Source organism: Primulina eburnea, chromosome 8, assembly GCF_022965805.1.
Source record: "Primulina eburnea isolate SZY01 chromosome 8, ASM2296580v1, whole genome shotgun sequence".
Taxonomy (NCBI): Eukaryota; Viridiplantae; Streptophyta; class Magnoliopsida; order Lamiales; family Gesneriaceae; genus Primulina; species Primulina eburnea.
This window is the reverse complement of record NC_133108.1, coordinates 34,672,444-34,690,751: the sequence shown is the minus strand read 5'-3', so window position 1 is coordinate 34,690,751 and position 18,308 is coordinate 34,672,444. Positions and strand designations below refer to the sequence as shown.

General features: G+C 37.4%; 1 protein-coding gene across 1 annotated transcript; it reads right to left on the bottom strand.

Annotated features, from left to right (window-relative positions):
* Nucleotides 1-13,029: 13,029 nt before the first annotated feature.
* On the bottom strand, nucleotides 13,030-18,065 carry LOC140839428 (zinc finger protein VAR3, chloroplastic-like). The gene is made up of 5 exons (XM_073206123.1): nucleotides 17,566-18,065; nucleotides 15,905-16,022; nucleotides 15,108-15,385; nucleotides 14,469-14,567; nucleotides 13,030-14,369 (listed from the first exon to the last, which is right to left on the bottom strand). Exons 1-5 carry the CDS (start codon nucleotides 17,994-17,996, stop codon nucleotides 13,382-13,384), a joined length of 1,914 nt encoding a protein of 637 aa, XP_073062224.1. The 5' UTR covers nucleotides 17,997-18,065; the 3' UTR covers nucleotides 13,030-13,381.
* Nucleotides 18,066-18,308: the final 243 nt, after the last annotated feature.

The window sequence follows — 18,308 nt, the reverse complement described above, 5'->3', positions numbered from 1 at the left end:
ACCAAAAAGTATTGAGATTGTGGGCGAATGTCACCTTTCTTATTACTCTTTGAACTGCGTTCCACCTCTTTGGGATGGTTATTCCCCCGACTTGCCTTAAATATTTGATCGTTTTGCTCACCACTAATTTTTACATAATTCATGGTGTTACCAGCCAAAAGCTTTGAGGATTCTTCTACATCTACAGCATTTTTTTTTGGTGTGCTCTTTTGAGGATCTTGAGTTTTTTTTTTTAAACACAATATGACCATGTTGTTGACTTTCAATTTGTTCAACCATTTGTTGAACATAAATGTATGGTGAAACTTCATTAAATATGAGGTTCCTCTTGGTTGGATTGAGTATCTACAACTCCCTTGTCAACATTAGTTCTGATCTTTGGCGGCATATCTCACGTCCCACCGGGCATCTCAATTTTGTTTGCACAAATTTTCAATGTTGCGGGAATGCCAAATGCTAAAAGCACCAATTTGCATGAAAATAATAGAAAAAAATCTAACTTCTAAACACAAGACGAACATGAATCCTAATTTAATTGTTAGTTCTAATCTCCTAAAAATAAATATGTCAAAAAGAAAGAAAAAGATGCGGGTCTTAAAATGAATACCTGAAATCAGAGAATTGATTGGCCTCGTGCTCCTATGAATCAGCTAACAAAATGGAAATCTAATTAATTGTCTTCTCGGGACTGTCACCTGCTTCACGAACAAACGTAACCCCCGACGAAAAATCCTCTGACGATCAAGTCAGCGATCACCTCCAAAACATATAAAAAAATGGAAGAACTTTTAGAACTCAAAAGCACCTACCTCCACAGTAACAAATGATTGGTATTTATAGACAAATTGATATGGTCTCAAAATTGCAAATGAACCCTCCTCTAAAACTAAATATTGGCAACTAGCCCCTTTAGGAGCTAAATATTAGCAAGAGGGACATTTATTTTTTTCTTTTTTCTAATTGATCTTAATGAAACTATCCCCAATTAGAACTTAATTAACTAAAAATCACAAACCCATCATAAGCCATCCATTCACGAGCAGGGCCAGCTTGCTAGGATGGTTGGGAGTAATATACTGAAAATATGCCACTTTAAGCCGACATTCTGTTAGGACATCGTATTCTCGCACCCAAGACGCAGCGGAAGTTTAAAAATATTTTTGTTTGGGCGTCGTGTGTTTAAAACATGCATAGGGCGTGTAGAATTATACCTTTGCGTTCTTAACGCTTGGACTCCAAACTATTCCGGTGTTTAAGCGGAGATAGCCCTTCTTATAAATCCCTACGAACGGCTCTTCAAATATTATCGCCTAATTAGGTCCACGATCAGAAACTTTGTTCCTCGCTAGGATTGCACTAGAAATCACAAACGATTTGTGCGTTGAGACTGAGTACTCCGAATTTCCAAAATCTGGAGATGGTTCGGCGCGGAGGTGCGGCGTGGAAGCAAGAAAGGGTGGCCCAAATTAGTTTTCCCCAAAACCTTATGTTGGCCGAGAATTGCAAGGATGGTGGAGAGAAATTTTCAAGTTAGAATCTTAATTGATTCTTAATCTTTAATTATGGATTCTTAATCCATATATATGCAAATCTAATTCGATCATCCTTGCAAAATTTTCTTCCAACCTTTTGTGGCCGTGACTTGCAAAGAAAAATGGAGAGAATTTCTTTTGTTTAGTTTTCAAAAATTCATCCCTCAACAATGAGCTCTAATTGTGTATTTATAGAGTGAGACTCCTAATCTAAATTAGGAGTCCCTCTCCCACAAGAACTCTATTAATTTCATTATATTTAAACTATCATATAATTAATATATAGTGTATTTATTAACCTTTAATAATACATGATATAATAATATTATATACACATATTTTATATCACCATATAAAATATATACATGTATATTAATTAAATTAAATAACTATTACTTAATTAATAAATTAACTCATTGGTTAATTTAATTCTAGACTCCTCTAGAATATTTATGAGAATTTTTGTGCATGTTAGTAGTCACCACTACTAGCACAATCATTTAATTAGTAAATTCCAAATTCACTAAAAAAATGATTCCGAACGCATTATAACCCCGATCGACGATCCGAGAGCGCCGATGTACCAAAGATACAAATCTTGTTCATATAATGAAAATTGAAAATTTCGAAGATCAAAATTTTCATTTACCAAATTTAGAACTTACCATATATGGCAGTTACCATATTTGGCAGCTGCCAGTTTTAGTGACCTCCTTCACAAAATAGGCAGTTCCACTCTCCTTCCTTATTAGCAATCATGCTAACTTCCACTTCTTCCATCCTATGGAATCGGCTCATAAACTCCTTTATAAGCTTCCTGTTTGATCTCCATCAAACTATAGTCGCCAAATTCCAACTCCTTGAAATTTGACTATCTCAACGGGAACACAGAATCCGATACTTGTGTGACCCTCAATGGTTCAGGGATACAGCTAGCTGTGGGTTCACATCTCCATGTGATTCAGAATAACTTTTATTCTTATTCGGGTTTACCCTAGTTAACCCCATTCTTTTCATCAACACCTTGATCAAGAATGTCAGAACTCATTTCTGATTGCACCCATCGGATCATGGTAAGAGCGTCTAGTAGAATCGCCCCATGATCCCCTAGGTATCACTGATAGTACCTGCAAGAACCTTTAGTCATGGTTAGCGTACAGTACGGTCCCTTCAACACATATATCCCGATCGAATCTGCAACCATTGGTACATCGAGAGTTGCATATGAATTCGATAACGATGCGATTTATCTTTGAGTATTAATAGTGGCATGGTATGTGCAACTAGGAAATCACCTTTCCATAAAGCACATTTCTTGCTCTGGCCAGAGACTCCTTGCACTATTAACTCATCAGATCACATAGGATATCTTCCCCCGTAGGCGAACGGTGAATCCCCGACTACAATGCATTTGCTCCTACGTATTTCGAAACTACACCCAACCTCGCCACCTGATGACCCTCGATGGAGTCGGTAAACGGATCAAAGTGCATGCTAGTACGTATAGCCTCTACATTGTCTCGGGTCAAAGGACTAATGGTGTACAACCATAACTTCGGACTATTCCACTCGATAAGTGAGAACCACTTGGACAGTCCGAGGGAGGGTTGTTCAGTGCATCATCATATGATCACCCATCTGTGTGAATGGACATCTCCATGCCCTTACCAATGAAACATGGTGTTTACTCCACAGATGCTAGTCTCGAGCTCGAGCGACCTTTATCCTTGTTTTAGGCGGCTGAATCGACTAGGAACCTGTTTAGAATATACGGTACACTTCCTAATGAGTTTCATGATCTTACGTTGAGTCGCATACCTCATGGTACCTATTGTATATTCAAGGACTTTATCTATGCAGCTTGCATGGGTATACAGATAAAGTATAATGCCATAATCGAATAAAATCGTAAAATAATATTAAAATAAAGATTGTTTTACATTAGAGTCAATAAAGCCCAAGCCATAAGTTGGCTTGCCGGGCACCTACTCTAACAATCTCCCACTTGCCCTATAGCCAACTACCCATAGATCTTAGACTCATTGCTTCGCGATGCTACTCAAACAATGGTCCTGGCAGGGGCTTCGTTAGTGGATCAGGAACGTTATCTGCGGAGGATACTCTCTCTACCGATATGTCTCCTCTTCCCACAATCTCCCGGATTATGTGGAACTTCCTCAGTATATGTTTGGATCACTGATGAGACCTCGGTTCCTTCGCTTGCGCTACGGAACCGGTGTTGTCACAGTAGACCGGGACTGGATCAACTGTTTGAGGAATGACACCCAATTCCTCATCCAAACACCCTCCTTTGCCACATCCGATGTAGCTATGTATTCGGCCTCAGTGGTTGAATCCGTTGTGGTGTCTCGCTTGGAACTCTTCCGAGAGACAGCACCACCATTGAGCTTGAACACAAATCCAGAGGTCAATTTCGAATCATCCACATCTGATTGGAAGCTAGAATCAGTGTAGCCTTCCAATTTTAGTTCTCCACTCCCGTATGCAAAGAACAAATTCTTAGTTCTTCTCAATTACTTAAGAATAGACCGGGATTCGACTTATATCGGCTTGCAATACTCAGTGCATATGCCACATCAGGTCGAGTAGATATCATACCATACATAATACTGCCTATGGCAGACGCATATGGAATGCGGCTCATGGTTTCTATCTCTTCATTAGTCTTAGGGCACATAGACTTTGATAGATTCACACCATGAGTCATTGGGAGATATCCTCTCATGGACTCCTCCATAGAGAATCTCCTCAGTATGGTATCGATATATGTGGATTGGGTGAGCCCTAGCATTCTCTTTGATCTATCCCTATAGATCTGTATTCCTAATACATATGATGCTTCACCCATATCCTTCATGGAGAACTTACCAACTAACCATACTTTAGTTGACTGCAACATCCCTACATCGTTATCATTGAGTAGTATGTCATCAACATAAAGCACTAGGAATGTCACTACACTCCCACTAACTTTCTTGTATACACAAGGTTCCTCGGGATTTTCGACAAAATCAAACTCTTTGATAGTGTTGTCAAATCAGAGGGTCCCAGCTCTTCGATGCCTGTTTGAGTCCATAAATGGATCTCTGAAGTTTGCATACATTATGCTCACTTCCTTCTTGATGTGAATCCTTCAGGTTGAGACATGTAAATCTCTTCCTTAATATCCCCATTAAGGAACGCTGTTTTCACATCCATCTGCCATATTTCATAGTCATACTATGCTGTTATGGCTAACAGTATCCTAATGGACTTGAACACCGCGATTGGAGAAAAGGTTTCCTCATAGTCAACACATTGTCTTTGAGTATATCCTTTTGCTACCAATCTAGCTTTGAAGGTCACCACCTTCTCATCCGTTCCAAGTTTCCTGTTGTAAATCCATTTGCATCCTATGGGAACAATTCCCTCAGGTGGATCTACTAAGGATCATACTTGGTTTGATTACATGGAGTCCATCTCGGACTGCATGGCTTCAAGCCATCTAGATGAATCGGCATCAGACAATGCTTCCTTGAAATTTCTTGGATCACATCCAAGAATGAGCTCACCTTGGCCCTCTTCAAGAAGCAGGCTAAACCTTTTAGGCGGCCTTGAGATCCTTTCGGATCTTCTAAGAGCTTATGTTTCTTTTATTGGCTGTTGGGGTGTGGGTTCTGCTACTTGTGTCACGGGTGATTCTCGAATCTGATTGAGTTCTATCATCATGCATTTTCTATCTAATAGAAACTCCTTCTCTAAGAAGGTGGCATTCCTTGAAACAAACCACTTTGTTTCACTAGGATAAATAGAAGTAATATCCAACAGAGTTCTTTGGATATTCCACAAAGTAGTACAAATTGGTTCTACTATCCAATTTGTCTCCCACTGCCTGCTTCACGTAAGCAGGGCATCCCCATATTATTAAGAAAGAATATTTCCCATCCATATCTCATATGGAGTTTTATTCACTGCCTTTTTATGGACTTGATTCAACAACCTTGCCGCTGTTACAAGCGCATATCCCTTAAGGGATGGCGGCAACTCAGTGAATCCCATCATAGATCGGACCATGTCCATCAAGGTCCGATTACGATGTTTTGACACACCACTCAACTGGGGTGTGGCAGGCGGAGTTCACTGTGAGAGAATCCTATTCTCGTTAAGGTAGTCTTGAAACTCAGTACTCAAGTATTCTCCACCTCGATCTAATCGTAGTGTTTTAATACTCTTTCCTAATTGTTTCTCTACTTCTGATCTGTATTCTTTGAAATTTCAAAGGCTTCAGACTTGTATTTCATCAAATACACATACCCAAACCTCGAATGGTCATCAGTAAAGGTAACGAAGTAGGAATAGCCAAATCTTGTGCTAACACTTAGCGGGCCACACACATCTGTATGGATCAAATCCAATAGATCATGTGCACGTTCCACTTTCCCTAGGAAATGGGCCTTGGTCATTTTTTTCCTTTCAGACAGGACTCACATGTCTCTTAGAGAGTTTATGTCTGACGAGTCAAACATGTCCTCTCCCACTAGCTTGTGGATCCTTTTTTGGGAAATATGTCCTAGCCTAACGTGTCACAAATGTGCTTGGTTTAGACTATCTTGTTTTCTTTTGGTTGTTGTTGAAATCGTGTTTACTTGGACATTCACTTATCATTGCCAAAACATTTCTGGCCTAGATAATTTCTTATGTCTTTGCTTCAAGCAGTGAAATATAAATGTTCTAAATTATTAGGCCATGTCAAATTCCAGGCCCACCACCTTCTCAATAGGCTCAATCATACTTACACCATGCTCATGGGCAAGAGCCCCATCTTGCATACGTGTGGTCATGAGCTCTTTGAAAGTAGTGTGCATCATTATGCGAGTTTCATGCACCATGCAACTCTTGCATGTGTTATTCGAATGTCAGCAGCATTCAATATTTCCTCAAACTATCTCTACAGTTCATTTGACATAGGCGTGAGCATATAACACTTTAGCTTGCATACTATGGTCCTACCATCTTGCATGCTATGTCAGTTCAGCAAGACTGACATTAGTGTGTATGATATTCTCTCCGAATTTAGAACAATTTTCTCAGCCAATCTTGAAAATTAGTGTTCGGTTAGCTTGTTTTAATGATAGAAATGGATTACATGACGAAATCGTAAATATACTGATATGGAAACAAAATAAACGTTACCGACTATTTTAAAATATTTTGTAAGACGTAAAATATGGACTTTTGTTTTTACGAATCGCCTCCCACTATTTTGACATTTTCACCACCCTCTGATGACAAACCGGAAATCCAATTTCCTTAGTGAGTACGCAAGGCCCAATTGCGAAATTATGATCCCGAATAATATCAGCCAATCATAACTTCCAAAAGGTAGAGCCCAATTGCAACTCCTTGCAACCCTTACGTAATTTTGCCTCACGTTTGAGGAGGGTCCAATAATATGATCCCCTTTCTCTTCACGTGTCGAGCCCGGCCCATCAATGTTGAACCTTAATGGACGGTCGCCATGAGATCCCCCAATAATATGAGCCGAAGTCATGGGAGTTCCACGTAGTTCACATCAAATATGTCAGTGGAAGTCACAGCTTCCCGGCGTCCAGGCCTCCCCAATAATATGAGCCAGACACTGACCGCGGGTAGCGTTCATCATGCAACCACCGTTGATGGAAGACAAGGAATTATTAAACTTTCTTTTAATTATCCTTTTAATGGGCTTGATTTAAATTTTGGATCTCATCCAAAATGAGGGATTTTAATTTTAAAAAATTTGTCTCATCATTAATTTTAAAAACTCGTGCCATGATTGTTTGTATGATTGCCGGATTCATGCAACTCTTGTCATTATATTAATAATAACGCACATACTGATTATTTATAATATATCACATACATCACAAATAATAATAAAGGATGATCGATAACCGAGAGCTAATTGATCCGTACGAGCCACATACGGATCCAAGTCCATAGCCTAGGGAAATGCAGGGATGCAAATGCAACTATTACATAAGCCTCCAAAAATTACATGTCTTCGATCTTCAAAACTCCTTTCGAGGATCTCGGGCCCACCGTCTTCAAATCTTGATCTCCCACTAAATCTAATATTTACATTAAATATCAATGGCACATTGGGATACAAATTTAGGGGGTGGGAACAGACCATAAACCAGGTCCACTTTTAATTATCAAATAATTAAAATTTACAACATGTAAAAACCTAACATACACCTAGCAAATTGGTCATGACTCTCGATCATCCTTTTAAAATATAATATCATATATTATATAAATCCGATAATATCACATATCATCAATAAATCGTGTATCTCGTAAATTATCACTAACCGCCATAATTATCAAATTAAATAAATACTTTTATTTAATTTCAAATAATTAAATTTCTTGTAAAACTCCTTTTACCATAAATAATTAAAATCATATTTCAATTATTTATTTCGTAAGAAATCGATTTTATAAAAATTATTGTCGGGGTAAAATCGTACGTATTTTCATAAAATATCAAATTAACCCAAAATTTTACAAAAGCAGAAAATCGCCCCGGACCCGAAACTGGGCTTCCCGTGGCACTGTTCACGCTGCCCGTGAACAGTACCGCTGCCCGTGAACAGTAATTTTCGGGCACTGTTCCGCCCGGGCACTGTTCACGCTGCCCGTGGGAACTGTTCACCGTGAACAGTAATATTTTGAATTTTTTTTTCAAAAATAATTTTAGGGGCGTTTTTCATAAAAATTCTTACGCGGTTAGAAATAATAAACTCAACACAATTTAATTAAAACACACGATTGAGAATAACCTGGCTCTGATACCACTGTTGGGTCATCGTATTCTCGCACCCAAGACGCAGCGGAAGTTTAAAAATATTTTTGTTTGGGCGTCGTGTGTTTAAAACATGCATAGGGCGTTTAGAATTATACCTTTGCGTTCTTAACGCTTGGACTCCAAACTATTCCGGTGTTTAAGCGGAGATAGCCCTTCTTGTAAATCCCTACGAACGGCTCTTCAAATATTATCACCTAATTAGGTCCACGATCAGAAACTTTGTTCCTCGCTAGGATTGCACTAGAAATCACAAACGATTTTTGCGTTGAGACTGAGTACTCCGAATTTCCAAAATCTGGAGACGGTTCGGCGCGGAGGTGCGGCGTGGAAGCAAGAAAGGGTGGCCCAAATTAGTTTTCCCCAAAACCTTATGTTGGCCGAGAATTGCAAGGATGGTGGAGAGAAATTTTCAAGTAGAATCTTAATTGATTCTTAATCTTTAATTATGGATTCTTAATCCATATATATGCAAATCTAATTCGATCATCCTTGCAAAATTTTCTTCCAACCTTTTGTGGCCGTGACTTGCAAAGAAAGAATGGAGAGAATTTCTTTTGTTTAGTTTTCAAAAATTCATCCCTCAACAATGAGCCCTAATTGTGTATTTATAGAGTGAGACTCCTAATCTAATTAGGAGTCCCTCTCCCACAAGGACTCTATTAATTTCATTATATTTAAACTCTCATATAATTAATATATAATGTATTTATTAACCTTTAATAATACATGATATAATAATATTATATATACATATTTTATATCACCATATAAAATATATACATGTATATTAATTAAATTAAATAACCATTATTTAATTAATAATTAACTCATTGGTTAATTTAATTCTAGACTCCTCTAGAATATTTATGAGAGTTTTTGTGCATGTTAGTAGTCACCACTACTAGCACAATCATTTAATTAGTAAATTCCAAATTCACTAAAAAAATGATTCCGAACTCATTATAACCCCGATCGACGATCCGAGAGCGCCGATGTACCAAAGATACAAATCTTGTTCATATAATGAAAAATGAAAATTTCGAAGATCAAAATTTTCATTTACCAAATTTAGAACTTACCATATATGGTAGTTACCATATTTGGCAGCTGCCAGTTTTAGTGAACTCCTTCACAAAATAGGCAGTTCCACTCTCCTTCCTTATTAGCAATCATGCTAACTTCCACTTCTTCCATCCTATGGAATCGGCTCATAAACTCCTTTATAAGCTTCCTGTTTGATCTCCATCAAACTATAGTCGCCAAATTCCAACTCCTTGAAATTTGACTATCTCAACGGGAACACAGAATCCGATACTTGTGTGACCCTCAATGGTTCAGGGATACAGCTAGCCGTGGGTTCACATCTCCATGTGATTCAGAATAACTTTTATTCTTATTCGGGTTTACCCTAGTTAACCCCATTCTTTTCATCAACATCTTGATCAAGAATGTCAGAACTCATTTCTGATTGCACCCATCGGATCATGGTAAGAGCGTCTAGTAGCATCGCCCCATGATCCCCTAGGTATCACTGATAGTGCCTGCAAGAACCTTTAGTCATGGTTAGCGTACAGTACGGTCCCTTCAACACATATATCCCGATCGAATCTGCAACCATTGGTACATCGAGAGTTGCATATGAATTCGATAACGATGCGATTTATCTTTGAGTATTAATAGTGGCATGGTATGTGCAACTAGGAAATCACCTTTCCCTAAAGCACATTTCTTGCTCTGGCCAGAGACTCCTTGCACTATTAACTCATCAGATCACATAGGATATCTTCCCCCGTAGGCGAACGGTGAATCCCCGACTACAATGCATTTGCTCCTACGTATTTCGAAACTACACCCAACCTCGCCACCTGATGACCCTCGATGGAGTCGGTAAACGGATCAAAGTGCATGCTAGTACGTATAGCCTCTACATTGTCTCGGGTCAAAGGACTAATGGTGTACAACCATAACTTCGGACTATTCCACTCGATAAGTGAGAACCACTTGGACAGTCCGAGGGAGGGTTGTTCAGTGCATCATCATATGATCACCCATCTGTGTGAATGGACATCTCCATGCCCTTACCAATGAAACATGGTGTTTACTCCACAGATGCTAGTCTCGAGCTCGAGCGACCTTTATCCTTGTTTTAGGTGGCTGAATCGACTAGGAACCTGTTTAGAATATACGGTACACTTCCTAATGAGTTTCATGATCTTACGTTGAGTCGCATACCTCATGGTACCTATTGTATATTCAAGGACTTTATCTATGCAGCTTGCATGGGTATACAGATAAAGTATAATGCCATAATCGAATAAAATCGTAAAATAATATTAAAATAAAGATTGTTTTACATTAGAGTCAATAAAGCCCAAGCCATAAGTTGGCTTGCCGGGCACCTACTCTAACAATCTCCCACTTGCCCTATAGCCAACTACCCATAGATCTTAGACTCATTGCTTCGCGATGCTACTCAAACAATGGTCCTGGCAGGGGCTTCGTTAGTGGATCAGGAACGTTATCTGCGGAGGATACTCTCTCTACCGATATGTCTCCTCTTCCCACAATCTCCCGGATTATGTGGAACTTCCTCAGTATATGTTTGGATCACTGATGAGACCTCGGTTCCTTCGCTTGCGCTACGGAACCGGTGTTGTCACAGTAGACCGGGACTGGATCAACTGTTTGAGGAATGACACCCAATTCCTCATCCAAACACCCTCCTTTGCCACATCCGATGTAGCTATGTATTCGGCCTCAGTGGTTGAATCCGTTGTGGTGTCTCGCTTGGAACTCTTCCGAGAGACAGCACCACCATTGAGCTTGAACACAAATCCAGAGGTCAATTTCGAATCATCCACATCTGATTGGAAGCTAGAATCAGTGTAGCCTTCCAATTTTAGTTCTCCACTCCCGTATGCAAAGAACAAATTCTTAGTTCTTCTCAATTACTTAAGAATAGACCGGGATTCGACTTATATCGGCTTGCAATACTCAGTGCATATGCCACATCAGGTCGAGTAGATATCATACCATACATAATACTGCCTATGGCAGACGCATATGGAATGCGGCTCATGGTTTCTATCTCTTCATTAGTCTTAGGGCACATAGACTTTGATAGATTCACACCATGAGTCATTGGGAGATATCCTCTCATGGACTCCTCCATAGAGAATCTCCTCAGTATGGTATCGATATATGTGGATTGGGTGAGCCCTAGCATTCTCTTTGATCTATCCCTATAGATCTGTATTCCTAATACATATGATGCTTCACCCATATCCTTCATGGAGAACTTACCAACTAACCATACTTTAGTTGACTGCAACATCCCTACATCGTTATCATTGAGTAGTATGTCATCAACATAAAGCACTAGGAATGTCACTACACTCCCACTAACTTTCTTGTATACACAAGGTTCCTCGGGATTTTCGACAAAATCAAACTCTTTGATAGTGTTGTCAAATCAGAGGGTCCCAGCTCTTCGATGCCTGTTTGAGTCCATAAATGGATCTCTGAAGTTTGCATACATTATGCTCACTTCCTTCTTGATGTGAATCCTTCAGGTTGAGACATGTAAATCTCTTCCTTAAAGTGCAAATGATTGGTATTTATAGACAAATTGATATGATCTCAAAAGTGCAAATGAACCCTCCTCTAGAACTAAATATTGGCAGCTAGCCACTATAGGAGCTAAACATTTGCAATAGGGTCATTTATTCTTTTCTTTTTTTGATCGATCTTAATTAAACTATTCTCAATTAGAACTTAATTAACTAAAAATCACAAACCCATAAAAAAAAAATGGAATAACACTAGAATAAACTCTTTATGTATTTACAAATCATTATGAATTCATGTGACATAAAAATTATAATAAACTTGTTGAAATCTGGAATGAAGATAACATAAAATACTTGAAAATCTAATAAAAACACTAGAATTGCTTGAACATGAAATTGAAATTTTGTAGAGAGATCTTGCAAATTGTTGAGTGATTTTTTGTGCGTTCAGTTTTCTGTCAATTGTTCTCTTTTGTTCAACTTCCGGGGAGCTCTTCCATGTCTGTCATTATCCATTACTTCTCTGACGATCTCGCCCTAAAACCGAATGCATGCTCTATTAAATCCAATTGTCAGAAAACTAATGGGCACTGACTAATTGTTAGAAGACAAAAACTTGTGTGAGACGATCTCACGGGTCGTATTTGTGAGACAGATCTATTATTTGAGTCATCCATAAAACGTATTACTTTTTATGCTTAGAGTATTAATTTTTATTGTGAATATGGATAAGCCTGACCCGTCTCACATATTAATATCCGTGAGACGGTCTCACATGATACTCATTCTTGTTAGACATTCGTTTTTTGTGGATTTGTCCCAAATAATTATCAGACCTAAAAGATATTAAAAGTGACAAGCAGGTCCTGTCAATTTTGTTCTACCCACACAAATTCCAATCTTATGTCAAGTAAACAAAATTCCAAATCTCAACATAATGTTTTTAAATACCCTTTTCATCAAAGAAATGATACACTCAACATAGAAGATATGAACCCAACCGAAACACAACATGCGACTATATCTATTTCAAAACAGTATAATTTTCATTAATTCTTTATCTTAAAAAGTGAGATAAAACAATTTTACTGTGTGAAAACAAATTATAGAGATCAAAGTTTCTTAAACAAGTTCGATAGTTTTTAACTACTACCATCAGTTTCATTTCTCACAGGATCGGTCATAACAATAGGTAGACTTCTCCTATACTGCTGGGATGTCAACCTCCTCTCGAGAGGCGTTTTCCTCTTGCTCACAACAAACCTGTTCACTCCTTTCCGCATCGGCATTATCGAGGGGAAATCTTCATCTGGGATTTGGCTAAGTTCAGAAATATCCTTTATTTGCGCAGCACGTTTGAACCACCTTTCAGCTTTCGCCTCTTCCGACGTGTCTAGAGGATCTGGTTCCTTCACAGCCGACCCCTCCTAGCTCTTTCCCATCCAGCTACTTCGAACATTCTCATATTCAGACATTTTCGATTTTCCTGAATTATTACTGATAGAGTGGGACGTAATGGAGCTTTGATCGGGGCTCGAATCTGAAGGTGTTACGATATTATCTGACAATTGTGAAGATTCTGTGCTCGTTGGTGAGTTAACCCTTTTTGGGTCAGTACTTGTATCAACCATAAACTTATCACCATAAACAGAGTTCTCTGCACTCACTGTTCTGTTGTCCTTTGTTGGCACCGCAATATGTCTAGAGCTGTCAAAATTTTCTGTTTCAACCCGTACTTTATGGGAAGAGTTGTCACTGGTAGTTTTCCCCGATGTATCTAGGCCACCAGGTTGCTCTGTATCCTTTCTAGCAAAGTAATCAGGAGGGAATGGAACAAAAGGAACAAAGTTCGAATCCTTCGCTTGATCCAAAGCTACTTGTCTTTTGTACTTGGGTGAAGTTAGAGAACGATCCTTTTTCTTGGTGACAACAAATCGGTTTTCTCCCTTGCGGATTGGCATCATTGCAGGAAAGTCCTCATCGGAAATTGTACCAGCCAAGTCCTTGTTATCATACAAATCTACCACTTTCTTGAACCAGTTTTCTGACTTCTCAGATTGCTCATACACTTTACTTCCGCCACCTGAATCTTTCGGAAACTGAAAATTCCCAGAGAAACTCTGAGCCTCACTGCTGACCGTACCTTGATTCATGGGCTCGGTTGAAATAGTTTCTTGGGTTCTCATTGGCAGGATTTTCGAATCCTCAACATCTGAATCTCTAGGGAAAATTTCCGAAAATCGATTCTGCTGCCCTTCATTCTCCAGTCTACTATCTATGTTGGCTTTGAACTGATAATCCCCGTTATCACCCAAGCCTGATCCAGAATTTTTGGCGTTAAATAATGGGGCACCAGGTCTCCCGCAGTTGCATCTCAAGCAAACCAAATTCCTTCCATAATTAAAGAAATTGCATCTGCGACAAAGAATCTTGATTGTCATTTTACTAGTAACAAGGTTTTAGGTTGTTCGTAGCTAATCGCTTCAAAATACTGCGAAATAAAACAACTCTTACTGAGGGCATTCCCACTCCCCTCCAGTTAGCTGTCTCTTTGGTCTGGGTTCTTCACATTCAAGACATTCCATGTTTCTTGCGAAGTTCATAAAATTGCATCTGTCAAAACAAACAAGTTGAAAAGAGGTAAACATATTGTCAATGCAGCATTATCTATTTGGTATGCTTGAAAACCCAACAAAAAGTAAAGCATATGCCAAAACAAAATAATAACTTCAGGTAAAATGGGATGCAAACGAAGTGAGCTGTCCTTTGAGTTTTTCGAGTTAGCTTAAATATGGCGTGATTCTATATATCATTGAATTTGAACAAAGATCGAATATTTTCAAATATATAGAACTGAATTCACAATCAAATTATTTCATTTGATAGCTTACGAGCTGCACAGAAACCGTTACGAGCTTTAATATATACATCTAATAGTCAAAATAAACGAATTCAAACCGAAATTTGAACCGCCACTTGATACAAACTTGATAATTTAGTTCATACAAGCGAACCACATTCTATAAAACTTTAATTTGATTCTAAATTATTCATTTTGTTAGCTTTGAGTAGGATAAAATTTTCTAGCCCAACTTCGAATATGATTACTATTTGGCTCAATTCAGTTCAATTGCGCCCCTAATATATACTTACTTTGAGCACACCCAGTCACCTTTCTTCATTTCAGTATTTCGTCCCAGAGGTTTTGTTGTTTGTCCGTATCTCCCTGAGAACTGCTGCTCTTGAGCAGGAGCATAACCTATTGGAGCCCCGCTTAGAGTACCCAGCTCATGCAACAAATTCCTGATGGATGAATCAACAAGTTCCCTACTAAACAAACCATTTTTTCCAGAAGAAACAGTTGGATTGCTCACATAACTGATTATATACTTCATTAGATCAATTGTGGTTGCTTTATCGTATTCTGACGCCTGAAATCAGCAGTTTATTCATAAAAGTAAAAAAGGTTTCAAAAGACAAAATGATTGGCATGTTGTTCAAATTCAAAATTCTAATGAATTGAAGAGTACATATGCCTACAAAGCACATCAAGAGAAATGATCAAATAATATTTAATGGTGGATTGAATCGCTTCAGGCAAAGAACATGATGAGTGCAATGACTTTCTGGTGCAAATACAATTAATACCTAATACACTCAGAAATAGATGATAAATTGTAAGTGTATTAATGACTTCCACTTCTTGGCATAATAATTGTGCACAGAAAAATGGAATCGATTATAAAGAAATTCATTATGAGAATAAAATCGCTGCTTCAATTAAAGCAACAATTATTATCTTATATAAGACCTCCCTTATCCAGCAAAATTAATTTTTATGAAGATTGCATACAAAACTAGCACCAACGAGAATTGTACTTTGCAATTAACAGGAAAATCAACATGCATGTTTGAATTTAACATAGGAAAAGATAGTACCATGCACTTACATTGCCTTGATCAGTCCCTAGAAACGCTCTCATCCTCCTTGCACAGTCAAGCGCACTTTTAAATAAAAAGGGAGTTCCATTTGAAACAACTGCTTCAATGTTCCTCCTTGAAAGCAATCTGATTTGAGTGTTAAATCTATATTAACTCTTGAAGAAATAACTCATGAAGCAAATATGATTCTGAAGGAGCTACTCAGCTACTCTCATTCTACAGACCATGGTTAATCACCCTGCACATAGTAGATGTGGTGAAATGCTGATCAAAGCTATGAATTCCGAAATAATTTTGTTGTAATAGTATTTACACTGACCAAAAGTCCATAATCAATCAAATGTGGAACACATCCAGTCATCCACTATCCCTCTCAACTATTTTTGTCCGAGTACATCACTAAGACAATCTTGTATCTCAACAGTCTACCGTGAACACTTAGTTTTTCTTCCTAATGTTTTAATTAGGAATGGTAGGAAGTGGTAGTCAGGTAATGGGTTAAAAAATTAAATGTGAAACAACCAAGGTCCCACAATATTTCATCGAAACAAAACCTTACTTTTAATAACTCCATGGAATTCATTGATATACAAACATTAAAGCCTAAGGTACAACTACAAATTGTAAAAAATTGTATTTGGTTCACCCCAAAGATTTGAATGGATTTTTAAAACTTCCAACTCTCTCTGTCGCTTCACATGACATATCTTCATATCTTCTCTCCTCTCATCTATTTCTATTGTTCTCTCAAATTTTCGAAGTATATCTCTATATATATTTTCATCTTTCTTTTTCAAATTTTTCATTTTTTGGCTGATTATTCATTTAATAATTTTTTATTTTAATAACACGGGGAAATTTTGAATTATAGAATTGATTTTGTGATTTTAAATTTATGATTTATACAAATTAATGTAATATTCAATAATAATAAAAGATGATCAAAAAAATGTGGTTTAATTCTTAATAATTGAATAGTTTCGTAACAACAATGATTTTTTAAATTCATTTTCGTATTTTTAATTAATATGTAAGCTATGATATTTTTATACAAAATTATATTCACACAATAATAAATAATATTATTTTCACATTTATATTATCAATTTAAAAATAAGATTACATGATAATAAATTGATGTATTTTAAAAAATTTACAAACATGCATATAAACCCACATATATATACATGTAAGGATTAAACGATTTAACTTTTAAATAAGTAAATTTATTTATTAATATAAATATTAAAAATAATTTCAAATTGAATATGTTATATATATCAATTAATTATTGGTTCAAAGAAATTAATAAAAAATCACATGTTATAGTTAAGTACAAAATTTATAAATTTTATAAAAAAAAAATCTACAAAAGTCTAAAAAAATCTTGCAAAAAAGTCTACATAAATCCACATAAATCTGTTTATAAATCTGTGAGATTCCATAAAAGTCAATAAAAATTTATCAAATCCATAAAAGTCTATCATTTAAAAAAATCATTAAAAATAATTAAAAACTCTGAATTGAATACACCTCACTAAGAGAACAAACGGCAGGTCTCAAAAACATAAATTTTTAAACCATTTTCTTGAAAACACAACCAAATGAACCATTTAACCTCTCGCCGGTTCTTCGTGATACTAAAACAGAACAGGAAAAGAGAACAAACCCAAGAAGGTTCGGTCTTTCCCGAGCAAATGCCAAGCAATTAGAAGCAGCAAGTAAGAAATCATCAGGTAATTCCTCGTACACAACAAATGCATCCTCAGGAGGTATTTTTAAGTCCACCGGGATAGGAGCCGACCAGGCCTGTATATCTGACAAAAAATTGAGAAAATGAGTCCATTCAGGCCAGGGGTGGTGATGCTGTTGCTGGGAGGTGGCGGATAAGCTGAGATTGTGAGCGTTATCGTTGGGTTGAGAGTGGAATGAGCAGACTAAGTTAGAAGTGCGGGACTTGGTCTTGTAAGGGGAAGAGAGAGTGAAAAGGAGGCGAGAGGTAGTGAGAGTAAGGAGGCGGTGGTGGAGGAAGAGAATGGATGGTCGGAGAAGTGGGAATGGGGCGACAAGGAGGGTTATGAATCTGGTGGCGCCGCCCATTCCGGTTGTGAGTGGCTTCAATCTGTCGATAGTGTGCCAAAATGGATGCCGAGTCTCGCATCACCTCACGCACAAGACAATATAATATTAATATTATATATAAATAATATTTTTTATTTTCCAAATCATGAGTGAGAAAATTTAAATAAATTTTACTTAATCTCTATTTTTATTTAGATTTTATTTTTTTATTCATCAAAAGTTAGTTTAAATTCTCTATTCTATTTAAAAAATTTCAAAATCATTCTTGAGCCTTTTTTTTTTTATACGTGATGATATATTTTTCGATCATGTGTAAGGGCTTGTTTGGTA

Excerpts from the sequence above, each read along its gene's own strand:
- LOC140839428 (XM_073206123.1), bottom strand. The coding sequence starts at position 17,996 with ATGGGCGGCGCCACCAGATTCATAACCCTCCTTGTCGCCCCATTCCCA. Across the intron at positions 16,023-17,565 it reads GAAAGACCGAACCTTCTTGG|ATTGCTTTCAAGGAGGAACA; the intron begins GTTTGTTCTCTT and ends CACTCAAATCAG. Across the intron at positions 14,568-15,107 it reads GGTGACTGGGTGTGCTCAAA|ATGCAATTTTATGAACTTCG; the intron begins GTAAGTATATAT and ends TTGTTTTGACAG.